General features: G+C 54.2%; 1 protein-coding gene across 1 annotated transcript; it reads left to right on the top strand.

Annotated features, from left to right (window-relative positions):
• Positions 1 to 3,134: 3,134 nt before the first annotated feature.
• On the top strand, positions 3,135 to 19,866 carry CD276 (CD276 molecule). The gene is made up of 10 exons (XM_033107658.1): positions 3,135 to 3,140; positions 5,896 to 6,004; positions 8,565 to 8,906; positions 9,069 to 9,383; positions 9,953 to 10,291; positions 10,454 to 10,750; positions 13,788 to 13,922; positions 14,865 to 14,903; positions 16,391 to 16,426; positions 18,498 to 19,866. The coding sequence occupies exons 1-10, from the start codon at positions 3,135 to 3,137 to the stop codon at positions 18,518 to 18,520; spliced, it is 1,641 nt and encodes a 546-aa protein (XP_032963549.1). The 3' UTR covers positions 18,521 to 19,866.
• The last annotated feature ends 845 nt before the right edge of the window (positions 19,867 to 20,711 follow it).

Below are 20,711 nucleotides of genomic sequence, written 5' to 3' on the forward strand. Positions count from 1 at the left end.
CATTCCTGTCTTCTCCCTGAGGACCTTGAAGACACAAGAAACAAAGCAGGGAGAGGAGAGCAACCATTCTGGATGGCATTCACTCAATGTTTCTTTTTTCATCCACTAAAAAATTACTGAGTACCTTTTGTGCACCAGGAACTGTCAAAACAGTACTTTAGAAGATCGTGGCATGGTTACACCACACTGTGACTATACTTAATGCCACTGAATTGTACACTGAAAAATGGTTAAAATGGTAAAGTTCACGTTATGTATATTTTGCCACAATTAAAAAAAAAAAAAGATTGTGGCACTTGGAGCGATGGACTCAGCTGAACTGGATGTCAGCAGCAATACATGCAAAGAACTTCGGTTGTTGGCCATAGTGTTGATAGCTTATTATTTTGGGTCATGGTGGCGAAGGGTATGACATGGCTGCCCCATGGTGACCTCATCAAGAGAGTGGAAGGTTGAATACTCGCAGGGCTGTTACGAGGGAGGCAGGGGGCAGACTGGTTCTGCATGGGCCAAGGGGTTGAATAAGGACTGACGTGGGCTAATTTTGGCTCCGTATGAGGTACAGCTTTCCACCCATGGGAACTGCCCAAAAGCTAGTGGACTGACTTGGGAGGTAGTGGGTGTCCATCACTGGAGGGGACAGAGGTGGGGGGCAGAGAGAGGTTGCCTGTTTTGATATCTGATCGTTAACTTCTGCAGTTTCTCCAGAATTTGTTGGGGAACCTCTTCTCACTCCATGATCTCCCTCGGTGACCCCAACTGTGGGTTCCGTTACCACCAATGTGTGGGTGGCTCCCTTGTCCCTCTCTGTCCTGAGAGCTCCAGCTCTGTGTGTCCTGCAGTCCGTCAGGCATTTTGGCCTGGATGATCCATAACTCAAGCCCAGTAGGAACTGTGCTTCCCCCAAACATGCTTCGTTTCCAGGTCTCCCCATCTATTATGTACGCCCAAATGCACCCTTTTGTTCAATCCTTCAGTACAACCTTGACACTTTCAGCCCCTCCCTCCCATACAAATAATCCCAAGCCCATCACGTTTACCCTTGAAATATCTCTGGATCTGGGCCAGGCATCACTAAGTGACCTTGATAAGATAGTGTCCAGTTCATATTTTGAAATACCTATTTTAGATGTGGTTTCTTTTGCTGCTTTGAGCAGTGGCCGTTTTCATGGGGTGAGAAGAGTGGGGAGGGAAGAAGGGAAAGTAAAGCAGAGATGGCTTCCTGAATTAGTCACTTCAGGTCCTGTAAGACAGACCCAAAGTAACAGGGAGTTAAGCTAGAATAGATGCTTATTTCTCCCCTGTGTGACAGTCCGGGTATGCCCAGGGCTGGCACTGCAGCCTCTCAGGGGCCTTCTGTCTTGCTGCTCTGCAGTCCCCAGGGTATTGTCTTGGCAGCATGGTCCCAGACGGCTCCCCACATCTGGCTCCCCACAGCTGTGCTCCAGCCAGTTGGAAGGGGGAGGAGAAAAGAGGGTATGTGCCCTCTCTTTGAGGACATGAGCCAGAATTGTACATATCAGTTCCTCTCACATCCCATTAGCCAGCAAATGGTCACATGGCCATATCCAGCTGCAAGGCAGGTTGGGATCTGTAGTCCTGGCTGAGGGGCCATGTGCCTAACTAGAAATTCTATGGCAGAGGAGGTTAAGTGTAAGGGGAAAACGAGTGGTTTCTGTCACAGTGGTTTTGTATATTTCTGTATGACCCACGTGGCAGCTAATTGGCTAGGCCTTAGGGATATAGTACACAAAGACTTCACATACTAATGAGGTCCTACTAGGATCCAGCAAAGCTTTTCTTTTATAGATGGGAACATTGAACTTGGAGAGCGGAAGTCACCTGTTAACATTGCACAGCAAAGTAGTGTTAGAGCTAGGACTAGCACCCCACATTTTCGGCTCACTTTTTACCTTTTCAAAGAGAGCTGGCTGAGAGTCAGACAGGCAGTGCCAGGAAGACAGGTTTCGTGGGCCTGGGGAGGGGGTCACCTTTCTCAGTCTGTCTACCTGGGGAGTGCTAACCATTTTTCAGGACTCACCTTTCGGCTTAGCCTGTCTCTGAGGAGCCTCCAGGTAGCCTCACTGCATCTTAAATAGTACACTCTACGGAGCAGCAGTGATTTCTGTGCATGTCCCCCTCGCTCCTTGATTTTAGTCATCTCTCTGTCCCCAGTACCTTCCTAATAGTTAAATGAGTTACTGAAGACATGATTGGGTGTGTGTTCAAGGACTCCTTTGATTGCAGGTAATAGAAACTTAGCTCAAACTGGCTTAAGAAAAAAAAAAAGATTGGCTCAAGTACCTGGGCAGTGTAGGTGTACAGGCTGCTTCAGGCATGGCTGGATCCAGGGGCTTACCTGGTACTTTCAGAAGTGGTGCCAGTTAGCGTAGATTGACCTTTCTTGCCCTGTTTATGGGAAATGTTGCCCAAACAGCCCTTGCAGGGATTGGAGGAGGCAGGAGATTGAGGGGTGCTGCTGGTGAACATGATGGGGGCCAGGAGTCCCTCTTGGGTACCCTCAGGTCCAGGGCATCTTGGTGTATAACCCAGTCTCAGACCTTGCTTTTTGGTTTGGGTTTTACGGGGGCACATCTTGGGTTATTCCTCAAGAGCTTCCCTGTGGCCCCACCTGTGCTGGGGTAGGATGTGCCTGCTGTACCCTCAGTCCGAAGGTGGCCTGGGCCCTTCACTCCTGATTCTCTGGGAAAGCCAAGGCACCCTTGTTTCTCCTGGCAGGGCTCCTCGGAGTTCCTACATTAGCTGGGACTGGGAAAGGGGAGGAGGAGAGAGGGTTGGCTGCCTGGTGACTCACATGTGCTGACTGCTGGGCAGGTCCTGCCTGAGGGTGAGAATTCCCCTTGTAGAGAAGGCTGGTGGGTGGTGTGAATGCAGCATGAGGTCTGTGCATCTCTATGGGGCGTCCCCACGCTCCCCACATCCCCTCGCAGTGATTGGCTTTCTATTCCTGGGCCATGCTCCCATCCCCTGAGCTGCACCTCCTTTCCCAGATGTACTTCTTCCTTCTGCCCTCTGCTCTTGGAGGCCCAGCTGCCGTGGTGGAGCCTCTGGGTGCTGTGGAATTCTCAGGTCTCCTTGATCCTAAGCTGTCAGGCTCCTCTCCAGGGTAAGCCATGGAGGTGGGAAATTTCCTGGATCCAGGGTTTCGGAAAGGAGTCAGAGGGAGTCATCCCAACACCCGCCTCATCCTCCCATTGGAGAGGACAGCTCGGCCCTCGTGGGAAGCCCTAATAGGTCTGATCAGGACGGAGGTGCTCCCTGATTTCCCACATTCACAGAGCTTGGCAGATATTCCCAAGAGACCCTGGGGAATAAAACCCCAGTGGCAGGAATTAGCTTGATGTGTGGAGGAGACAGTCATAAGAAAGGTCTTGAGTGCTGGGCAGGGGACTGTGGGTTAACTTGGGTAGTAAATGGGGAGCCATGGGAGGTTCTTGAGCAGAGGGCAGGGTTCTTGTCTTGGATCCTAAGAGGAAGTACTGTAGAAAATGGGGTTGGTGGTGGGGACAGAGTGCAGATAGCAGGGCCAGCCAGTGAGGAGGGTGGTAGGAGGGTGAGAGGGAGCTGGCCGCACAGGTCAGGGTGGGAGATGCAGGCATGAGTGCCAGGGGGAGGGGGAGGGGAAGGGGGAGAGGAGGGATGGGTCCCAGGAAGCAGATGGGACTTGGTTTGTCTGGGGGTGAAAATGAGGAAGGGAGACTTAGAATCTGGGAGCTTCTTAATCCTTAGTCCTGGGTGTTTCCTTGGGAGGCAGGCAGGCAGGCACGGCAGGCCTAGCTTTTCCTGTGGGCCTGGTGGCTCTATAGGCAGGATGTGGTGCCGGCCAGGGGCTCCGTTATGAATGGAGCTGGGAGGCTGCTGACTCAGCATGCGCCAGGCTTTGGACTGGAAGCGTCTGGGAAGGAAGTGGCTGCTCCGGGCTTCCCCACTATGGATAGCTGGGAGCAGAGCGGGGCTGGCAGGATGCACCCGGTTTGGCTGAGGGACTCCCTCCAGCCAGCTGCTGGGGATGTGGGGGGTGGGGGAGGTGCCTGGCTGGGATTGGAAGGGTTGAGGTCCGGGGCCTGTGGCTGGAATCCATGAGGCTGTTGAGTTTCACTCCGTGAAAGGGCAGACAGTTGTGGTTGGGAATCCAAACCCCTCTCAGCTGTGCTGACTGGCAAATTACATCCCATTATGATGTCACTTCGCTGATCTGGGCTTTACGATTTTTTCTCCTGCAAGATGGGATCCAGGAGTGAAGCCGGTCTCCCCAGGTGGTTATACAATAGGAATGTGGACTTGTTTATAGGCTTGTGGATCACTGTGGGACGTAAGAAACGTTCAAACCTGTAGAGAATTTTTGAGTTTATTTGAGCCAAACTGATGACAATTGCCAGGAAGCAAAATCTCAACTGATTAAGAAAATCTTGCAGGAAATGGCAGTTTTGCAGCTTATTTTATACATTATAATCAAAGGAGGAGGGTTACATGAAATCCATGGGTGGTGGAGGAAGGGGGCGGGAGAAAGAAAAGCAGGAAAGTCTCTGGGATTGGATAAAAAGTAAAATGGACACACATACCTCTTTTACATTGGTGGGTACAGGATAGTTAATAATTAATATATACAGCACAGAGAGATGGTGTTTGGGGAACAAGATATCAACGAGGGGTTCTGTGGTCTCATGCTCAGGTACGGTTGTGCCCTGAGCGGTCTGGAAAAGGAGTCGGACATTTCAAAAGTCTGTCATCTTAGATTTAACAAGATAATAAACAGGCTCACTTACGGTAAAGATTGACCTTTGTCAAGGAAGCCACAGGCCAAGGATGTGACTACCAGCCCCTTTTAGTTAGGAATTTCTATGTTCAGACCATCCTGCGTGGTTACTTTCGGTCTCTGAGTTTGTAACATAGACCAGCACCAGCTATGTGGCTTGATGGGGAAGTGACAGGGACAATCAGGCAGCAGCTGTGGGACACGGAAAGGTAGGAGTGGCCTGCTCAAGTCGGACACCTTGGGCGCAGCCAGGGCTGGGGGCAGGGCTGGACCCAGGGAGGTCTGCGCCCCAGCTGAGGTCTGACTTGTGGGCACATTCTTACCTCTCACTCAGTTCTGACTCCAGCCTGGGGGGTCAGCTCCAGTCCTGGCCTCTTCCATTTCCAATCCATCTTGGTCACTCAACCTACACGTATTAAAGTAGCAAACATCCTCTCTCTCGGGCCCGCACTCAGACACCCAGCTGCCTCCTAGAACTTGCCCTTGGGCGTTTCTGCAAACCCTGCTAATTTCACACGCTCTGCACTGACCCCTTCCATGTTCTCTGTCTCCGTGAGTCACTGGGCTCAAAACCGTGGCCCCCTGACTGCTCCCTTTCTCTGTCCGCACATCCTCCAGTGCTGTCACTTTCACCCAGACCTGCTTCATCTCCTGTCCAGCTCCTCATTCACTTATCCTGTGGGTGCCTTCTGGGTAATTTTTGTGACGTGCAGCCCAAGCCATACCCTCTCCCCTATTCCAGAATCTTTGGTGGCGCCTACCTGCCTCTAAGTCCGGCTCCAGCCTCAGCTCCCCTCTCCCCAAACTGACCTGTGCACATCCTTGCACCGGCAGGCTGACCTCGCCTTTGCTTGTCCCCTTGCCTCTTCCTTACATGTGTGTCTTAGTTCTGAAAAGGTGGGTCCCAGCCACCTCCCCTGGTCTAGCCTCCCTAGCGACTCAGTTCCCTCCTGCCAGCATCTCTCAGAGCTCCCTCAGCAGGGAGCCTTGTGGGATGTGGGAGGAGGACCTCCTAGCTGGCAGTTTCAGCCTTGGCCCTAGCTGGTCCCGGGAGATGAAGTGAGAAGTGCCTGCGGGGGGACCTTTTCAGACAAAGGCCTCACTTCCTCTCCTCACAGGCACGCTGCCGAGAACCCAGCTGTCAGCTGCCTCAGAGGAAGATGGGCAGCCCTGGCACGGGTGTGCGTGTGGCCACCGCCGTGGGAGTGCTGTGCTTCTGCCTCACAGGTGAGCAGTGCAGTGTGGGGGCTGGCGGTGGGGGCGGGGCACACACCCCCATCGGGGCTCTGCAGCAGGGACCCTGGTTCAGAAGGGAGGCAGGGTTTGGGCAAACCTCCTCCCAATCTCCCTTGTCCCCTGTCCATACTCATTTCCACCTCCAGGATCCAGCAGGCAATTTACTTCACATTTCTTCGCCTCCATCTCCTCTTCCACCAAATGGTAGTGTGAGCACTAATATGTCAAATGCCACCTCTTCAGCAAGGCTTTCCTGGCTACCTGGTATAAAACAACACATCTCTCCCCATCCCTGGCCGGTCTTCATGCTTCTTCCCAGCGTTTATCTCCTGACATTTATATTTATTTGCCTTTGGCTTACCTTGCTTAAAGGAGAAGGTCTATCCCTAATGCCAGGATTGGTGCCAATCACCATATGGAATAAATGATATAAATCTCCCCACACAGTGTTTGGCACAGAGTTGGCATTCAACAATGGCAGCTACTTACCTAACAATATCCTCATCTCATATTTCAAACCTTAATCAGCGCCTCTGTTAGGAGCAGGGACCACCTTCTTCCTCCATGGGGGCAGACAAAGCTGAGTGTCTGGCGCCATCTCGTGGTCACAAAGAGGAAGCATATCTCTAGCCACCGCTGTTCTTGTTTCTCTAGAGAAAGGGCTTTGTCTGGGTGATTCCTCAGGTTTCCTCCTCCAAATATCCCCTAAAAGGGACACCCTGGTCCAGCTGCTCTCCAGTTGGAAGGCTTGGGTTTCAGGGCCGGCTTAAGACCTTTAGAAATCTCTGTGCACTGCAAAGATTATGATACCCCCTCTCTGTGTGTAATTTACAATAAAAATACTACCATAAAATGTTATTTTTCTAAATGCAGGAAACCTTTCTAGGTGCTATATTCAGTAAGTTTGGTGTCAAGACTGTTTGATCTTCACACTTTTGAGTGTGCCCGCTTTGCTGGCGCCCTAACCACACCCTTGATCTAACCATTACCCAAGAATGGCAATGCCAGGATAGGGGCATGCCTCTCCAAAAGAAAGGCTATTGGGGACCCCTGCCTAACTTTCCAGGGTTTTGGAAGAAAAGTTGGAATGGAGCCAGGGTTGACAGGGTGAGGAGGCTGCAGGGTAAATGTACCGGATGGAGGGCAGGGTGGGGCAGAGGAACCTGCCATGGAGCTGGGGGCGCGGTGGGGGGGGGGGCTGTCTTTGGCTATGCCCAGGCCCTGTCCCTGGGAATGGAGTCTGCTGGGATCCATGCTCCTGTGTTCCCCTTACCTCGAATCCATCAACAAGCCCTGTCCACTCTCCCTCCTAAATAAACCTTGAATCTGTCCCATTCTCTCCATCACCACTGCCACCCTCTAAAACTAAGCCATCCTTACTTCTTTTAGGGACCATTGAAATAGCCTCCTACTCTAGCCTCCAGAGGAGGCAGAGTGAGTTTTAAGCATTATTACACAGACGATGCCTGATTAACCTCCCCCACCAATGACTTCCCATTGCTGTAGAAAACCTGACATTCCTTACCAGTCTCACAAAGCTCTCCCAGCCAGGTGCTTCAGCCATACTGACAGCTTCATGATACTGCCCCATAGCGAGCTGGGTCTTGCCTCAGGGCCTTCTCACCTGCTGTTCCTTCTACCTGGAACTTTTACACTGGCTCTTTGTATGTCAGGCTTTTTATTATTCCCTTTAAATCTTAGCTTAATAGCTCCAAGAAAGTGCTTTACTATCATACCTAAAGGTATGAGTATCCTTCCTTGTATAAAAAACTAATCATGTTTATTTAAGAAAAGAAAAAGCACTTGTGATCCTTTCTCATCTAGAGAAAACCACTATTAACATTTTGGTGTATACTTTTTTAGACTCTCCTTTCCAATTTATAAAGAATACTGGGGTGCCAAAAAATGTATATAAGTGGACACTTTGGTCAACGTTGCTCAAGCAGTAGTTCGCCGTAATCAGAAGTGTCTGGACGCTGATAGGAACCACTTTGAGCACATCTTGTAATTGCAGAAGTCAAAAGTGATTTGTATTCGTCTTTTGTTATCAGTATATGTTGAGTATTACAATTTTAATACAGTTTTCCTTTCTTAAAACGTGTATACACTTTTTTTGGCACCCTCTGTATATGCTTATGGGAAAATGCAGCCAGCATAGAGAGGTGTAAAGTACCTGCCAGGTTTTTTAAAAGTCACCACCTTACTTTCTAATCCATTGGTTCATTTTCTTCCTTCCTACCCCTAATCAAATGCTAATGGGAATTTGTTTTTTGGTATGTCTCTCTCTCCCATTAAAATGTCAGCTTTGTAGGGCTGTGCCTTTGGTCTTGTTCTCTGTTGCATTCCTGACTCTCAGAATTGGCAAATAGTAGATGCTTACTGTATTGGTGTTGATTGAATGAGGACAGCAGGCAAAAAAATGAATTTAGGTCTCAGGCCTTAAAGGACACTTGAATGGGGCTTGGAGATAACCCAAAAAGAGAAGGGGACTAGGGAGGCCGGAAGTGTCCCCGCCCCTCCTCACCGCCCCTCCCACCGACTCCACCCTCAGGCACCGCCTTGGAGGTCCTGGTCCCCGAAGACCCTGTGGTGGCCCTGGTGGGCACTGACGCCACCCTGCGCTGCTCCTTCTCCCCCGAGCCCGGCTTCAGCCTTGCGCAGCTCAACCTCATCTGGCAGCGGACAGACACCAAGCAGGTGGTGCACAGCTTCGCCGAGGGCCGGGACCAGGGCAGCGCCTATGCCAGCCGCACCTCGCTCTTCCCCGACCTCCTAGCGCAGGGCAACGCGTCCCTGAGGCTGCAGCGCGTGCGCGTGGCCGACGAGGGCAGCTTCACCTGCTTCGTGAGCATCCGGGACTTCGGCAGCGCCGCGGTCAGCCTGCAGGTGGCAGGTGAGCGCCAGGAGGGGCGCCCTCTCTTTGGCACCCTCCTCACACTCCCAAGCCCCTTTGCTTGCCCAGGGCTGACTTGTAGTCACAGCCCCCGGCGCCCTGTTTCTCTGCTGTACCCCTGCCCTTGCCTTACCTTGACCTCTACGCTTTGGCCCCTTTCAGCCCCCTACTCAAAGCCCAGCATGACCCTGGAACCCAACAAAGACCTGCGGCCTGGGGACACGGTGACCATCACGTGTTCCAGCTACCGGGGCTACCCCGAGGCCGAGGTGTTCTGGCAGGATGGACAGGGTGCGCCCTTGACTGGCAATGTGACCTCGTCGCAGATGGCCAACGATCAGGGTTTGTTCGACGTGCGCAGCGTCCTGAGAGTGGTGCTGGGCGCTAATGGCACCTACAGCTGCCTGGTGCGCAACCCGGTGCTGAAGCAGGACGCTCATGGCTCTGTCACCATCGTGCCCCACAGGAGCCCCGCAGGTTTTTTGTTTTGTTTTTTTGCTTTAATCCCCCCCCCAGGGTGGGGGTTGGGCTCTACCAGCAGGGGCCGCTGGATCTGAATCTAGCACCCCATCTTCAGCCTCCCAGAACTGTGGGATGCCTAGTAATAACGGGAAAGATAAACGGGGTGGGTGGGGGGAACCTTACCGTGGTGGTAGGAGGTGAGAGAGGGCAATGGTCACAGGCTTTCTTGGCTCCGGAACCCCCTGGAAGGATGGAGAAGCATTCGGATCTCAGCAGAGATGGAAACGAAAGGAAAATGGGTCCTGGCCGGGAGAGGGGGTTTGCTAGGACTGGAGGCTTCCCCAAGTCTGGCCCCTGAAGTGGGCCTTATCAGGCCATGGATATCCTGCTGGGATTCTTGTCAGAAGATTGGGAAGACTCCACCCCTGGGAGTCGAGACTCAGATCGCTTTTGGGTGTGGGGAGAAAACGGGAAAATGGAATGGGCCTGGGGGTGGGGGGCGGAGATCCAGGAGGCTGTAGGGTGGTAGCCCAGAGTATGGCCACCCCTCTAACCACCCCGCCCCTCCCCAACCCCGCCCTCAGGCACAGTGGAGGTCCAGGTCCCTGAAGACCCTGTGGTGGCCCTGGTGGGCACTGACGCCACCCTGCGCTGCTCCTTCTCCCCCGAGCCCGGCTTCAGCCTTGCGCAGCTCAACCTCATCTGGCAGCTGACAGACACCAAGCAGGTGGTGCACAGCTTCACCGAGGGCCAGGACCAGGGCAGCGCCTATGCCAACCGCACCTCGCTCTTCCCCGACCTCCTAGCGCAGGGCAACGCGTCCCTGAGGCTGCAGCGCGTGCGCGTGGCCGACGAGGGCAGCTTCACCTGCTTCGTGAGCATCCGGGACTTCGGCAGCGCCGCGGTCAGCCTGCAGGTGGCAGGTGAGCGCCAGGAGGGGCGCCCTCTCTTTGGCACCCTCCTCACACTCCCAAGCCCCTTTGCTTGCCCAGGGCTGACTTGTAGTCACAGCCCCCGGCGCCCTGTTTCTCTGCTGTACCCCTGCCCTTGCCTTACCTTGACCTCTACGCTTTGGCCCCTTTCAGCCCCCTACTCAAAGCCCAGCATGACCCTGGAGCCCAACAAAGACCTGCGGCCTGGGGACACGGTGACCATCACGTGTTCCAGCTACCGGGGCTACCCCGAGGCCGAGGTGTTCTGGCAGGATGGACAGGGTGCGCCCTTGACTGGCAATGTGACCACGTCGCAGATGGCCAACGATCAGGGTTTGTTCGACGTGCGCAGCGTCCTGAGAGTGGTGCTGGGCGCTAATGGCACCTACAGCTGCCTGGTGCGCAACCCGGTGCTGAAGCAGGACGCTCATGGCTCTGTCACCATCACAGGTAGGGGTCAGGAGAACAGCTGGGAAGGATGGAGGGAGCCACCCCCTCTTTTCTATACCTGAGATGGAATTTAGGTGAGTTTGGGTACTCTGGAGACTTGTGAAGCACCATTTTCCTACACTTGAGGTGTCTCAAACTCGCCCCCAAGAAGTCCTTAAAGAACTTGCCTTAAGAGCTGATAAGAAGTGTATGTAATAGTTGCCCTCCTAGGAGCACCTTAGGTGGCACTTGTGCTTCTTATAGAGGGAACCGAGTACCTGCCTGGAATCTGAGGTGTGGGCGGGAGTTCTGGGGCAGTCCCAAGGCACGGCCCCAGGGACCTGGGGAGGCAGTGCTTTCCTATGGGGCCTCCTCTGGGGGATGGGCCGGTGCCGTCCATCCACGGGCACCAGGACTCTGAGGCCTGCGAGACAGTGGGCCTCTACAGGTGGTCAGTCCCCGGCACCCCATCAGTGGCAGCTCTGCTAGAATTGAGCTCTCAACCCCGGCAGCAGTTGGAATGGCTGCTGCTACGTGGTCAAACACTAGCTCAATGACACCCATTTAGCAATTCTCTCAACCTCTGGTTTTGGGGTCCTAGCCCACACACCCTTTCCCTCCCTTGAGTGCCTACCTTAGTGGGCACCCCTTGTGTCCTAGGCATTCAGGCTAATTCTTTTAGACATTTCCGTCTGGCAAGGGTGCATCTTGCCCCACGCCCCAAGATTGACCCTACTCTCCCTCCTCCTGGGTACAGACCCCCTTGGTCTGTGCTCTTCGTGGGGAAGTCACTACCCTGGGCTCTTGGGTGTTCTGAGGGGTCTCCTTGACCCTTGAAAGAACAGCAGAGAATAAGAACTATCAGAGTGAGATTGACTGGAGTGGTCACGAGAATTCTCCAGGGACCCGTGGGAGTGAGGGGACTTTGAGGGATCTGTGGACCTCCTGGTAATTGGCACACTGGGCTGGGTTGGATATTTGCTGTGCTGTGCAGAAAGGACTTCTCAATACAGGAGAACATTTACCCCACCAAAGAGAAAAATCTTTATTTTAAACTTAAGTAAGTAACATTTTAAGTGCTTTCATTTCACAGAGGAGGAAACTGAAGCCCCGAGAAAAGAGAGAACTTTCCTGAGACCACAGACCAGCACAGTGGCTGTGGCTCTTCTGGGCTTCAGGCGCCTCTTTGAAAACTGGATGAATGATAAATGCAGTAGTTTGCATTTAAATGTTGAGGGTTCGTGGCCCCTTTATACTCATGCCTGGGGGCCTGTGGACCTTGGCTCCAGCACCCTGTAGTGAGCAGATGAACCAGGACCTGAATTTAACTTTTAGCCTCTCAGCCTCGTGTTCTGTCCTCCCCACCACCCAGCCTCCTGTGTTTGTTAGAGCAGGTCTGGCCTACTTTGGAGCCCTTGGCCTGTATTTCGCTTCGGGCAGCTTTGTGCTTTGTAAACATTCTAGGATTCAGACTTTCAGTCCCGGGACTAGTCTCTCCCACACCTGCTGGCGGTTAGTGAAGTGCACTGTGGAGGGGGCTTCATGGGGCAGGTGCTGGATGTGAAACCTGAAGAAGTAGGTCCGAGTCCTGCTCTGTCCTTTGCTGGTTCAATGAGGGTGAGTCTGACTTGTGTTCCAAGCACCGACACCAGCCTAGGAGTGAACACAGAAAGAAGCCCCTCCCTTCTTGGATATTTCTGTGGCTCTGCTCTCTCTGCCGCTGCAGGAGCCCCACCCTGGGCTCCCCCAGGGCTTTTCCCGAGTGCTGTATGGACTGGCTGGCTCTCCTGACCCCTGATGTCAGCTGCTGATCGGGGTGGGGTCCCTTTGCTTCCAGTGTCCAGAGCGGCAGCTTTGCCAGCCATGCCAGCTGAAGGTCACATCTGCAAATACTTGCATCTGTGCCAGGGCCTCCCTGTTGAAGGGTTCATGGCACTGCTGTCAGCATTTCCGGTACCTTCTGATGCCAGCTGCAGATGCCCTGGGCGTTTATGGTCTCCATAGAGCACAGGAAGCAGCACTATGTTGGTTAGATTTGTTGTCCCCAAGGCCCAGGACGCAGCATAGGTTCAGAGACTGGGCTGGAGGGTGGTGTGCTCAGAACAGCTGCTGGCCCTCACCCAGCTGTGGGCACCTCCACTCCTTCCGTCTGCCGAGACTGTTAGTAGGAGGGCCCTCAGTGTTTCATGGTAACACCCCCTGACAAGTCTTACTTTGGTACCGTCATGCCTACCCTCTTCCATACGCAGGGTCCGTGAACACTTTCTATAAAGGGTTGGATAGCAACTACGTGTATTTCAGGCTTTGTGGGCCACACAGCATCTCTTGCTGCTGCTGCTTTTACTTCTTCTCTTCCTCCTTTTCCATTTTTTTGTAACTCTTTACAAATGTAAAAACCATGATTAAGTCATGGGCTGTACAAACACAGGCCACAGGCCAGATTTGGCTGGCAGGCCTTCGTTTGCCAACTCCTGATCTATAGGGTGGGGACTGTCACCAGATGGGCAGGGGTCGTCAGGGAGGGCTTCCCGAGGAGGCGGATCCTAAGCCAGGTGGGGAGCTGGGGAGCACTTTTGAGGTGGGGAGCTGACAGCAGTGCTGTGGAGGCCGGAAGGGGCGGTTTTCTCTGCAGAGACACAGCATGGGTCCCAGGAGTGGGGGTCAGGATACCAGTTCTGCTGGAGCACAGGTTCCCGTAGCAGAATTGCGTACGAAGGCCAGGGGAGGGTTAGGGGCTGCAGATCATCAAGGTCCTTGAATCACCCTAAGAAGGTCGAAGCATTATTCTCAGGTCAGCAGGGAGCCATAGAAGATGCTTGAGCATCACCAACTGCAGCCTCCTCAGCCCTGCCAGGATGAGGCGTGTCCATTCCAGCCACGGCTGGCTCAGGGTTTGGAGGGTGTATGGATGCAAACTTCACTGAGCGCTCTTTATAGTGTTGGGGCCCAGCGAGGGCAGGAGCCCCCCATTTCCACCTTGGAGCTAGAGGATGCTGCCCTCATGCCCAAGGGGGCCAGACAGGATGATTTCTCCCATTCTCCCCACTTCTCCTGCCAGGACAGCCCATGACATTCCCTGCGGAGGCCCTGTGGGTGACCGTGGGTCTCTCTGTCTGTCTTGTTGCACTGCTGGTGGCCCTGGCCTACGTGTGCTGGAGAAAGATCAAACAGAGCTGCGAGGAGGAGAATGCAGGTGAGCAAGAGGGTGTGTGTGTGTGCATGTGTATGCTGTGTCTTTGGGGGTATTGGTGTGTCCGTGACATCACATGAGTGTCACTTCCCAGTGACAGAATGAGTGTGGGTGTGCAAATGGCGCTAGGTTGTGTGTGTGGCCTTGAGGCTGAATATGTCTTTGTGAGTGTGAACAAGTGTGAGCCTGTGTGTGTGTGCAAATATGGCAGGATGGGTGTGTGTATGAGTGTGACCGGAAGTGAGTGGTGGATATGTAAGGCATGTAAGGCCGAAGTGTGAGGAGGGGATGAATGTCTCTGTGCAAACGAGTGTAACTGTGAGAGTGGAAGTCCCATGAGTGTGTCTGTGAGTGAGAGTACAGGTTGAGAGCATGGAAATTTAACAGCACAAGTGTGAACACGTCGTGGGTTTGGTGTCACCGTGAGAGGGAGCGTCTGCCTCAGGGTCTGCAGGGGGCTGGGCTGGGGTCAGGAGGAGCTGAGTTTCGTGACTGGCAGGCGGTGAGCTGACAGTAGGTGGGTGGCTTGACCTTGGTAGGTGAGTAAGTTGAGTCTGGTGGGTGGGTGAGGGCGTGGACATTGCCGCGTGGGTGAGTTGACCTGGTGGGCGGTACATGATAAAGAGGTTTCCTTGGGTAACAAGAAAGCAGATGGTAAGAGATGGGAGATGACCGGGCGTCAGGAAGGATGGTGAGCGTGTGAATGGGAGGGGACTGGTCAGGTGACAGACAGGTGACTGCCTGTGTCGCAGGCGGCTGCGTGGGCTGGTAGGTTCATGTGTGTCCGTGTGGGAGGCTGGTGGCTGACTGGGTTGGTGAATGAGTGGTTGGGTGAGGCGATGGGTCGGCAGACGGGTAGAGGCGAGCAGCTGGTCCTTCCCCACCCCCGGGGGGGAGTGCAGTGGTGAAAACAGAACTGAGAAAGCTTTTTGTTTGCTCTTCCAGGAGCTGAGGACCAGGATGGGGATGGAGGATCCAAGACGGGTAAGTCTGAGCTTGGAGCTGCCCTTATTGCTGAGGGCAGGACACAGGGACGGGGAGGAGAATGACAGGCCCGGGCGGAACCACGTTTGCTGGAGGTTTGAATAAAGCGTGTCCTGTGGACCGCCACCCCACACGAGTGAGTCTGGTCTCTGCTCGGCGCGAGGCCTGCAGGTGGGTCCCCCCGACTCCTTCCCAAGTGCCCCTTCACCTCTCCTGCCCACCTCTACCCATCTACCAGCCAGCCCCACCCTGAGGGACCCGCACTGTGGGGTCTGGTGGCTTCCTGGGAGAGGAGTGAGAGCCCAGGACACAGGGCGGCCTGAGTTTAAGTTCTAGCTCCCAGTCATTTAAGCTGAGTGGCCTTGAGTGGCTCACTTTGCTTCTCTGGGCCCCGGTTTCCTCATCTCTGTGTCTCAGTTTCCTCCTAATAACTGCCTCCCTTCATCTGTGTGTGGGTTTAATTGGATGCAATACGGTTTCTGAAGGGCCTAGTGCTATATCTGGCACCTTGCAAGGGCTCAGTACCTTGGAGTCTGTTACTAGTCATCTGGTTTAAGGTCGTCCCATCCTGGCGAGAGGTGGAGTAGCTCCGGTCCAAGGGCTTTGCCTATCTGGGCTTCATTTTCGCATCTGTAAAATGTCATCCTGACCTTGCCCCAATGGCGCCAGAGGGTTGGTTTGAAGCTCTCTGGAGTGACTGGGTAGGAAGGGGGTTTGCAAAGGTCAAACCTTTGAAGGGGGTTTGTGGGGACACAAACTGGGAGCCCAGAGTGAGGAGGCTGCCCAGGCGCTGGTGTCCCATGGCCATTTCACTGCCTTCTGTTCCTGGGCTGGGAGAGGCGGCTTCCTGCTGAGCCATTGGGGATGGAACCACTGACACCAGTCTCCTCCCCACCCCCGCAGAAGGAAGGGCAGGAGATTGACACCTGGGACTGCTGTAAATTATGCCAATTAATTCTCTGCCCCTGGTGTCCGGCTGTGGAGAAAGCTCTGGGATCAGGCCTCATTTTTCATGCTCAGAGGCAGATGTAGTTGACAGAAGGGAGGGAGTGGGGAGAAGCGGGTGGCTTAGAGATTTGGTCAGTATCAGTTCTGCGAGATCCCGGGTGGATCTGCAGCCTCCTCTAGCTCCTTACTTCACCCTGATTTGTAGAGCAGGATCAGTGTACCTCCACATCTCTAGCTCACTGGAGGGCAGGCAGTTGTTCCCATTCCATAGATGCAGAAAACTGAGACCCACAGAGGGGAGCAACAAGCCGCGGAATGCAGCTGGGGCTTGGGACGGCAGCCTAAGGCCAGGTCCTGGTGCTGCGATGTTGTCCCTGCCCTCCGACAACTCCCTCCTGCTTCCTCCCCCTCCTCCTCCTCCCAGGCCTACTGCCCCCCACTTCTTCCTCAGCTCCTGTCCCTCTGCCCCACCCCCACCTCACCACTTTCCATGGTTCCCCGGTTCCCCCCGTCACCGTGTGCTCCTTCCTTTTTTGCAGCTCTGCGGCCTCTGAAGCACTCTGAAAACAAAGAAGGTAATGACACGTGGTGCTTGAGATTGTGTGTAGTTTGAGCACCTGTGTGTAGGGGGCAGGGAAGGTTGTGGGCGGAGGTTATCACCCTTCTCTGGGGACCTGAGGCGCCCTTCCCAGAAGAGCAGCCTCGACCCCACGTGGTGAAATGGCAGAGGGCAGAGTAACTAAGGGCCCGGCCGCTCTACGGGGACACAGATATGACAGAGGCTTAGCCAGGACAGGAGCTCACTTCTCTCACAGTCTAAGCACAGGGCATCTTAAGCCTCCGGTGCCCTGGAACCGCCTCCCATTTACCTGATTTTTGCTCTCTTCAGCTCGACGCTTCCATCCCCAAGTCCAGCGTGGCTTCTTCAGCTCCCATACCCTCTGCCCACCCCAACCAGGGGGGAAAGAAGAAAGGGAGGTACAGTTGTTTCTAGGGCTTGACTAGAAATAGCTCATGGCACTCCGGCTTACACCCCATTGGTCAGAACTTACCATATGACTCCTAACGCAAGTGAGACTAGGAAATGCGGTTTTCAGCTTGGCAGCCACCTGGTACAGAGTGGGTGGTTAGTAAGTGTTAATTATTATTATTCACATTATTATAACAAGCTGTTACATTAGGAATTGGTTGGTTTGACCTTAGTTTGAGCTTCTTCCTTACTGAAAGTAACCAACAGCCACCTTTAGGTATATATGTTTGTGTGTGTATGTAATATGTATCTGCGTGTATTTTGAACAATATATTCTTTGATGCAGACTTGCCACTAGATCTGAGTGGCTTCCACCTAGAAAATCAAAGTTGGTTGCCAAGGGTTATGGAACCCTAAATCGTTTTCAGGTTGCTTGGTGTCCCTGTTAGGAATTCCTGGATGCTCAGCCCTGGTTCAGCTTTCCTCTGAGGAGGAGGGAAGGCCATGGGCCCTGTTGACAGAGAACTTCCAGGGCTGGGGGGTGGGGGGAAGGGGCCCTCAGGAACTGCACAAAATCTGTGATGAAAAGCTGGGTGACAGACTGTCATGAGAGGCGGTAAGAGGTCTTCAGAAAGGCAGCACCGTACAGCAGAGAGAGCCCCCTGGGTGGGACGGGGGCTCTCGGTTCTAGTCTCTGCCCCTGACCTTCTGGGGTTGTTTCCTCACCTGTGGAACGCAGCGAAATCCCTCACACCTCCCTCTCAAGATGCTTGTGAGGGTGGTGCAGAAATGCTCTGTAAAGCAAGGCCTTTCAAACGCTGTAGAATGTTCCGCGGTGGTAGTGGAGGCCTAGGCTGGGGTCTGGAGGGGTGGAGCTGAGGTCCCCCTCTCCCTGTTGTTCGGAACCAAATTAAGCGTAGGTGGGTTAAATAGATGGAGATGAAAATGTCAGCTTGGTTTCTGAAGGGGTCTGCTGGAAAATGTGGCCTAAGTGTGCAGAGCAGTGGCTTCCTGATCCTGCTCTCAGCATGGCAGCCTGGCCCCCACCGTCCCCAGAAGGGAGAGCTACTTGCCTGGACCCACAGAGTCCGAAGAATGGGAGAGGGAGGGGCGGGTTCACACATGCCCAGGTCCTCGTTCTCAACTCTCCATCCAGGCCAGGAGGGGTAGTGAGGCCGGGCTATGGATCCACAGGGTAGCCCTCCACGTGGGGCCAGCGAGTTAGGGGAAGGAGGCTCTGCACAGCACGGCTCTTGGGGAAATCAATGTGGGAAGGGGAGGTGGCAGAGGGTTTCCTGCTAGCGGAGGGAAGTGGGCCTGGCTGGGGAAGATGGCTCACTGGACAGGCAGGGGGAGATGGGAAGGGAAAAGTGTGCCAGGCAGAGGGGCCGGTGGGAGGGAAGTGTGCAGGGTGAGTGGACCCATGGGGATGGAGTGACGCCAGCGAGGCCCCCAAGACACCTTCGTGGTCTGTCTACCGCTCAGCTCCTGTGCTGGTGTCTGTCTGGGTCTCTAGGACTTAGCCCCGGGGCGTGCTAGTCGGGCTGCTGTGGCCATTCTCACAGACTGCCGACCCTGAAGCGCGTGACCATATGGCTGGGGTTCTGGCATACTCCCAAGAGTAGAATGCCTGCATTTAATGCTTCCCCCCTTTTTCTTCCCACTATGAAATACAGATGATGGACAAGAAATAGCCTGACCACAAGGACCGGGGAGCTGCTGCCCCTGCCCTGGGGTCCCACCTACAGCTGCACTGGGGCCTCAGTGTGAGCCCCGGGCTGGGGTTTCCCTGCCTCCACTAGATGGTTCCCACCCTGGCCGGTCTACTCATTCTGCAAAGGACACCATACATAGACCATTCCGCAGCCTTATTTCTCTGATGGACACGACTCCCAGTCATCCTGCTGCCTTATTTCTCCAGTGACATGATACGTAAATCATCCTGCTGCCTTATTCTGATGGACACAATACACAGACCACCCTACCACCTTATTTCTCCAGTGGATATGGCACATGGACCATCTGGCTGCCTCTTTTCTCCAGAGGACAGAATTGTCATACTTCTCCAAAGACATGATACAAGGTCACCCTTGGCCTTGTTTCTCCAGTGGCCCCGATACACTAATCATCACTTTTCAGCCTCCCCGACCTAAATCCCATCCCCTCAGAGGGGTCCTTGCAGCCCCAGCATTTCTTGAGTCCGTCGGCGTCTCCCCCTGCCTCCTCCCACTCTGGCCCCAACTTTGGCCTTGGTCTCCCCACTAAGTGAGGACAGGCCCCCTCCCCAAGCACGTGGAGACATGCAGGTGCACGTGCTGGAACACGTATAGACGTCCCCTGTCCTGGTCTCCTATGGCCTCTGGGCTGTGTCCTGGAGCCCCTCCCTGCCCACCCTCCCCATGGGAACTATGTGCTGGTCACACTAGGCCCCTGGGGGTCAGCTTCTGTCCCTGTGCTTTTCCTGCCTTTCCTTTTGTTTAGCCATTCAAGTAATGTTCACTGAGCACCCATGGGTGTCAGCACTGTTAGGTGTGGGGGACCCTTTATGAAAAGACAAGCTGCTCCCTCAAGAAGCTCGCCCTTCAGCTGGAAACCTGTGAGGAAACAACGGTTCGTGAAGGGGGCTCCTGCCTTGTTCCCTACTGTACCCCTCTTCTGTGCCCCAGCTCCCTGGGTAGCTCACCTCCATCCTCTCCCTAGGCCTTCCCCAGAGTGATGGGGATGGGGTGGGACAGGGCAGAAATGCAGAGAGGGATGGACCTTTTCTCCACAACTGGAAAAGATGATGGTTCCAGGATGAGCAGGTGGGCAGGCAGTCAAGGCCCAGCAGGTGCCTAGAGCCCAGCACAGGGGAAGCCTGGGACCTCCGGGGGCAGGGACAGCCCCTCCTCCCCACCATGGTGCTATTCTGGGGCCCGGCAGTACCCCCTGTCCTGGCCCTGGCCAGGCCCAGCCTCCGGTGAAGTACACTTCTGACGTTCTGATCTCCTACTGACATCTCCCTGCACCAGCAAGGGAAATTAAATTTCTAATTTAAATGTGGAACTCTGAAGAATTTTGTTAACTGGGGGTGTATTTGGGGAAAAATAAATGCCTTTGTGGAAAGTGTTTTCTCTGCCAAGTGTGAGGAAACAGGGCGGGCATCAGGACTCGGCAGGAAGGATTCCCTCCTGGACATCGAACTGGGTCTCCTTTCTCACCACCATCCTTACTGCTCTGGGTCTCTGCGGCCATGTGGTCCCCTCCCAAGCCTCAGTTTCCTTCTTGGTAAAGAGAAGTTGGCAGTGCAGAAAGCCAGGCCCTTTGGTTGCTCTATATGCTCCACCTACTCCTGGAAACGCCCCCTAATTTCTTTGCTTCTGAAGACTCCGGCCCTAGGCTTGTTTAGAGCCTCTGTTAAGGACCCATTTTGCAGATGGGGAAGCTGAGACGCAGTGAGAAGCTGACACCAGGAAAGAAGTTCTGCGGGCTGTTCTTGGCTGACCCAGTGGAATGGGCACCAGGCCTGGGTCGGAGGCCCAGTTCCAGTACCTCGTTCTGCCCTGTGACCCTGAGCAGGGTGTTTACCTTGCCTGACCCTTACTTTTCTTACATAAAAAGTGGGCCTGAGGTTTTCAACCCCTTTCACCTCCAAAGACTGAGACGAGGGGGTGAATGTGGCAGGCAAGCAGGCTTCTAGAGAACCGGGTTCAGGGACGTGGGAGCTCCTAGGGGACCGGGTCTCGGCACAGCCAGTCAGTCCCCGAGCTCTGCAGGCTCTGGAGTGGTAGGAGGAGCCAGGACGGGGTCGGGACACGACTTGTTCCTGGGTCTGCTACTCATGTGTGACCAGGTTCTTCATACGTCTGAACCTTCATTTCCTTATCCATTAAGTAGGGGTGATGAGTCCT

This window comes from Rhinolophus ferrumequinum, chromosome 6, assembly GCF_004115265.2.
Source record: "Rhinolophus ferrumequinum isolate MPI-CBG mRhiFer1 chromosome 6, mRhiFer1_v1.p, whole genome shotgun sequence".
In the NCBI taxonomy this organism is placed as follows: domain Eukaryota; kingdom Metazoa; phylum Chordata; class Mammalia; order Chiroptera; family Rhinolophidae; genus Rhinolophus; species Rhinolophus ferrumequinum.

Coding starts and splice junctions, on each gene's coding strand:
- CD276 (XM_033107658.1), top strand. Junction 6,005..8,564: donor GCTGTGCTTCTGCCTCACAG/GTGAGCAGTGCA, acceptor CTCCACCCTCAG/GCACCGCCTTGGAGGTCCTG. Junction 8,907..9,068: donor GGTCAGCCTGCAGGTGGCAG/GTGAGCGCCAGG, acceptor GGCCCCTTTCAG/CCCCCTACTCAAAGCCCAGC.